General features: G+C 46.8%; 1 protein-coding gene across 3 annotated transcripts; it reads right to left on the reverse strand.

Annotated features, from left to right (window-relative positions):
• Positions 1–1,758: 1,758 nt before the first annotated feature.
• LOC125520383 (oxidation resistance protein 1) lies at positions 1,759–6,202 on the reverse strand. 3 transcript variants are annotated; one of them, XR_007288664.2, is made up of 8 exons: positions 5,780–6,202; positions 4,405–4,901; positions 4,245–4,317; positions 3,077–3,157; positions 2,923–2,986; positions 2,530–2,607; positions 2,234–2,318; positions 1,759–2,142 (listed from the first exon to the last, which is right to left on the reverse strand). XR_007288664.2 is itself a non-coding variant. In XM_048685304.2 (8 exons), exons 1-8 carry the CDS (start codon positions 5,891–5,893, stop codon positions 2,059–2,061), a joined length of 1,086 nt encoding a protein of 361 aa, XP_048541261.2. In that variant the 5' UTR covers positions 5,894–6,201; the 3' UTR covers positions 1,759–2,058. The 3 variants fall into 3 exon arrangements, 2 of the variants coding, with proteins under 2 accessions (XP_048541261.2, XP_087390825.1); XM_048685304.2 differs by having other exon boundaries at positions 2,520–2,607; positions 5,780–6,201; XM_087534699.1 differs by having other exon boundaries at positions 2,520–2,607; positions 2,923–3,157.

A 6,202-nucleotide genomic window follows, 5' to 3' on the forward strand; every position in this document is an offset into this window, starting at 1 on the left:
CTCAAGTATTGTGGCCCATACACTACCACCACTGCCCGACAGAACTTGTAGAAACACTCTATGCTGGTGGACTCGGCCATGTGCCCATAGTCGTCGAGTGAATCACTGGGAGCTCCATATGCAAGCATCCTCATCGCTGTCGTGCACTTCTGGATGGAGGTGAATCCAAGAGCGCCAGTGCAATCCATCTTGCACTTAAAGTAGTTGTCGAACTCCCGGATGGAATTCACAATCCTGAGGAAGAGCTTTCGGCTCATCCGATAACGGCGCCGAAATGTTCTCTCGCCATGAAGTGGAGCATCGGCGAAGTAGTCGGAGTAGAGCATGCAGTAGCCTTGGAGACGATCCCGGTTCTTTGCTTTCATCCGCCCCGGCGCCGAGCCACCTCGCCGCGGCTTTTCATTGCTCGCCAGCAGCTGGCCGAGGGCGGCGAGCACCATGAGATGCTCTTCTTCCTGGACGTCGGCCGCGGCTTCCTCCTCCAGCAGCGCGGCGAGCTCTTCCTCCTCATCCGAGTCCATCGCCGAGGCAGGCAAAACGTCGAACACCTTGCGCTCGGTGGGCGTGTACCCGCCGTTAAACCGCGCCTCCGCGGTCGAAAACGGCGGCTGGAAACGCCCAACTGCTGTGGGAGGGGCTGCCGCGGCGAAGCGCTGCTATTTTCCGGCGGGGAATGGCTATCTAGCGGAGTAGGGCGGCGGCCGTCGTCGGGATATAGCTAGTGGTGGCCGAGGGCGCGGGGGGTGCGAGGCGAGTCAGGGAAAGAAAATCTTGACTTTTCCCCTGTCGGTGTGGGCCAGGCGTGCTTTTCCCTAGCGCCGGAGCCCCCAACTGCTCCCCAGCGTGCCGGGTTCGGCCTATGACCGCCGGGCGGAAAAAAGGTCCGAACCGGCGATTTTCGGCGTCCTGGGGGCGCGACTGGGCCGTTTTTTCGGCGCCGGCGCCGAAAAAGTGACCTGGGGGGGCCTGTTGGGGGCGTGGCTGGAGATGCCCTAAGCGCTCTGCCCGGCGGAAGAGAAACACTACTTTTTTCTACTCTACACTTGAGCTAAGCGCTCTGCCCTACACTTGAGCTAAGCGCTCTGCCCGGCAAAAGAGAAACACTACTTTTTTCTACTCGCTTCGATCCATATTAATTGTTGCTGATTTAATATGTACTAAATTGATGACAATTAATATGAATCGGACAAAGTAGTAGAGATTGAATCACCCAAAGTTCTATAAAAATTACCAAGCAACTCTATTCTACTGATGGTCCTTTTCAACAATTCTTCCGATGGTCACTAAAAATAGTTTTTTCCTTCTAAAAAACACACAAAACAAGGATGCGAGACACAGTTTTGAAAACGACCAGTATCAGCTTGCCGTGTGCTCTCATAGAGGTCACTTGAACACCAGAGATGATAAAAATTACAATCAGGTTGATGGACCACCTAGCGATGAATACAAACACTGGAGCAAGGCGAGGTCCTCTGCACCTCCCGCCGGCAGGGGCGGACTCGGCCCCTCCGCACCTTCACAGCCCAAAGGCAATCTTAGGCGGCGGCGCCAACGGGAGGAGGAAAACTTTGAAGTTTCGCAATGCCATCTCCCTCCTTCCTGTTGGGCCACATCAATTGTCGATTTTCTAGATGTCATCTTCCTCCTCCTTCCTTTCCTCAAGCAAACAGGTGGAGGTGTTCAGAACAAAGTAAATCAAATGATATACTATATTTCCCATTATTGTTCTCAGAAGGATTGCAGGTGTGCATTCTCATATGATATTGGCACGGCAATTCAAATGCATTATTGGTAAGATAAGCGGAACATGGGGAATGTATACTGGTACATATCTAAATGCTTAGAATTCAAGTACACTACTATATTTACAAGCACGATCAGGAAGTTGCGCTCTTGTTTCACCTCCATAGATCCACAAGCGAACTAGTTTTCCTACATACCTTTTACTTTACGACTTCCAGTCAGACTCTAACGAGGCCTATATACTTACAAAACTGTACAAGCCATCAGAATAACACCTGGCATCAAGTCTCAACGGTTCCGAAAAGTTGTGAACAGTCACAAATTCCAAATTCCAGGTTTCTCCGTGCGGCAGACGGTGAGCATCTCATCATACTTGGAAGCATTGACGAAGCCCCACAGCTGCGCCGGAAAACATTGTTACTCTCAAGTTTCATCATGAGGAAACAGGGATGCTGAGAATCAATCGATATGCATAGTATTGATCATGTACCTCAACATGTTTGACTTCAAAGTCCTGGGAAAGTGACAGGCATGGGTTGTTAAACGTTTCTGAGGTGGAACTTGAACCATTCAGGCTGCACAGATCAAACAGCAAAAGTGAACATGTGACTCACTTGATCAACAAGATGTTAAGCTGATGACACTTGCAAAGAAGGGTGTAAAAAGTAAAAACACATGCTTGTGGCTAAAGTTGGCACACGGACACATTAACATGAGAACGAAATAAAATTTATGTGTGACAAGGTGGAAAGATAGGTCAGAGATTAGTAGATTACAGGTCTTCACCAAGATAAAGTGCAAAGTGACCACCACCTCCCATTGCCAAATACTCAGGGGAGCAAAACGTGAAATAGTTATTAGCACCTGCAATTGGAAAATTTTAACCGTAATCCTAAGGAAGCAAGAAAAATAGGAGCACAAAACTGATATTTACTTCTAGAAATACGAGGGGTCCCCACAAGAAGGCAATAAAGTTATCACAACATTTTCTCTGAAGAAACATCAATTACTATAGGATCTACAACAACATATAAAAATGTATTAATCTTCTGATCTTCTGATCTTCTGTAAAGGCACATCTCATGGTTTGTACTGGTTGTTATAAAGGTGGAAACTAATGCAGAAAGGAGTGTATTTCTCTTATGCAATGCAAATCCTGTCAAAGTAAAAGAGAAGTACCTGTTTGACGATATACAACAGGGCGACCAGCTACATTGGTGAACACAAAGCAATTCTTGGTCCCCTGAAAGATGGCGTAAACACAATCAGTGTAACCCTGTAAGGTAGAATACACATCGAAGAAACACCATAAGAATATGTGTGGAAATGAAACCTGATACTTCCTTTGCATGATCGGCCGCAGAGGGGCCTCTACCAAACCACCAAAAACTGCTCCCTTTTTATCCCCAATTATCTGTCAAAGCACAAATTAGGAGATGGAAGTGAGCAACTAAACTATACAAAAATCAAGAAAAGCATTGTTCTAACCAAAACAAAAACAGTACCTACAGTACTGTGTATACAGTAATTTCTATAGCTGTGTTCAAAAAAGTAATTTCTGTAGCTCAAGCCCCCAGGATTGCAGTGTCTAAGGACGAAATCAAACAGAGACAAAAGAGTGGAATTGTTTGCTTAGAAAGTTAGAAGCTAAAATATATATGTAAACATATCATCTTTTCTTATGGTGATGCATGCAGCAACTTAACTTACTGACCTCAATACTGCTCACAAACAAATTGGAACTAGACATCAGAAGCTAAAAATATATATGTAAACATATCATCTTTTCTTCTGGTAATCCATGCACTGCTCATAAATAAATTGGAACTAGACAGTGAGCTTCCCTTGTGTTCACGACTGCATGATGTTTAGTTTTCAAACAACCTGTTCCTTCACTCCAGGGAATTACGTAGACAGAAATTCGGAAATTGTATAACAACAATGTAATATCACCAAAGTCAACGAAATTTTAAGATGCATGTATGCAGTGGCGGAGCCAGAAAAAATGGGTCAAGGGGGCCGAGAGCTGTTAAAACATGTTGGAGAGGGCCAAACAGGAGGAAAATACACTTTTAACAGCAAATAATGACTGATTTTACACTGTTTATCATCAAAGTAGCAAATATCTGACGTTAGGGGGGCCAGGGCCCCTGCTGGTCCCCCCTGTTTACGCCACTGCATGTATGATCCAGGTTCGTATAGAACATGGTGGAAGGTGTGGGACGCAACCAAAGCAAGTTTGGTGCTTAGATCCTAGGACCAAAGACATATTGTCGGGAAAATTTTATATGCACCAGTAAAATGAAGTCATTACCACGTCCTGAAACTTCTAATAGAATAGCTTAGGAATGCGAAATTAATTGGGTGAATGAAGAAGGTTATATAAACTTGCCAGTGCTACTTGGCAAGCATGTATCTTTCGATACTATATTCAGATGACATTATATTGCAAATGAGGGCATGAAAATGGAAGATATACAAAAGCATGGTATGCAGCATACCAGAAGTGAATCACCAGAGCAAAGCATGCTCCTTCTGTACAGAGTAGATAGAGATACCCCGTGCCTCCAGGTACTGGACAATTTATGAAATAGACATCAGATAATCAATTGCATCCACAAAATGATAATAATCACTACATATTTGGATTCAAACGATAACCTGTAAACCAGCATCCAGTTCTTTCCTTGAACAAGAACAGGAAGAGATGGATAAAGAACATTTCGCATCATTTCTGATAAAAGCATTGATGGTTCAGACATAGGTGGCAACTTATGATTTGAAGCAGACCCCCTTGATACCTTCAGAGCGAAACCGGACGACATTGACTCTATTTGATTTGCTATTTCATTATCAACGATGTGGCCGGATTTTTGTCTGAAACCACCAAGTCTACCTGCCTTGTTAATAATCTTTCCAATGGAATGCTTGCCTCTACTAAGCAACCCCTTCCTTTCCTTGATTCCCCTCCCAACAGGTGTTAAAGTTGGGTATTCCATATCCAGATCCTGCTCAGGTATGATCTCCATTGAATCATTGCTAGAGCTTGATGCAGACATAAATGACATCAGAAATGCTCGAAACGAAGATGTGTCGGGGCCATTAGGGATTTCAGGTTCTTCATCACCATAAAGATTTTCCTGCCCTTCAGTGGCCTCCTACAAGATAGATATGAACTTTAAGCTTCTAGCCCAAGCATGATCAATAAAATGATCAGTACATGCCGTTGTAGTTGCCAATTGCCCCTAAACAAGTTATCATGAATGTCACTTCAGTTTCTTTTCTTTCACAAAACTACCATAGAAACAGGGACTCAATGACTTATGGCTAGTGAATGTGCACTAGCGTGAGGTCCTGGTAGGTGAAACCATCCACTCTCCAACCACAAAAAATAAAGGGTTGCAGCAGCAGCGATGGGCAACAATGATATTTCCATCTGAAACTTTGCCTTTGGCACTTGACAAATTGCCATTAGCGAGTCGTGCATCTCAACAGAAAGGGGAAATAATTGTAAACCCCGCAAACCAAACATCATATCACCCTAAATTTAGATATTAAACTAAGTAACCTTTCTTGTCAAGGTTCTCCAAAGTCCAAATACACACATGAGAACTGGAATAGGCACCAATTCATCAGTCGAAACTACCTATTGGTTGGTCAATCGCACAATACCCCTCTAGTTTGCTTGTACAGCTCTACTCCAAAGTCCAAACTGATCTCCATGCTCCCGCTCCCACAGTTTATATTTGACCGATAGCGGCCTTAAAACATTCAGATATCAATAATCATCATCCCAGTACAGGGCCAGCCATCTCAATTAGCAGCGCAACAGCAAAAGGATGCCATAAACCACTAGGATTGCGCACCGCGTAGTCCAGAGACATACAGACATATGATCTCCAGCCGCAAGCCATGCATCCTAGGAGTTGGCCGATCGAGCGGATTACGAGGCACAGGCGCGGAAATGGAGACGAGCGCTTGGGTCGGGTGTACGCCAAGGCGAAACGTACGGAGGGGAAGGGAGGGGGACGCTCACGGGGAGGTGGGAGGAGCGCTCCCGCTCGTGGCCGGAGACGGGGTTGAGGATGACGGTGGCGAGGTCGGAGACGAGGTGCGCCGCCTTGCCGCCCAGCGACGGCAGGTACCCCATCTCTCCGCGACACGCGCGCGTCCTTGTGGCGCTGTCGAGAGCCTAGGGGCCGGGCGAGGAGGTCAGCATGGGCGGGCCCGTCCTCGTCCTCTTCCTCTTCCGGGCGCTGGTCGCTGGGATCGGGAGCGAGTGGCTCTGCGGAGGTCGAGGCGGCGTCGGAGGCGGGGGCGAGACCGCGAGAGGAGTGAGGCGGGCAGGAGGAGGGGGGAGGGGAGCGGCGCGTGGCGGAGAGCGGAGTGGATTTGGGGGAGAGGAGGACACGTGAGGCGAGGTGCTCCGTCTCGTTTGCTCTCTCGGCTCGGCCGCGGT

Source organism: Triticum urartu, chromosome 7A (assembly GCF_056163025.1).
Source record: "Triticum urartu cultivar PI428250 chromosome 7A, HENAU_Tu73, whole genome shotgun sequence".
Lineage (NCBI taxonomy): Eukaryota > Viridiplantae > Streptophyta > Magnoliopsida > Poales > Poaceae > Triticum > Triticum urartu.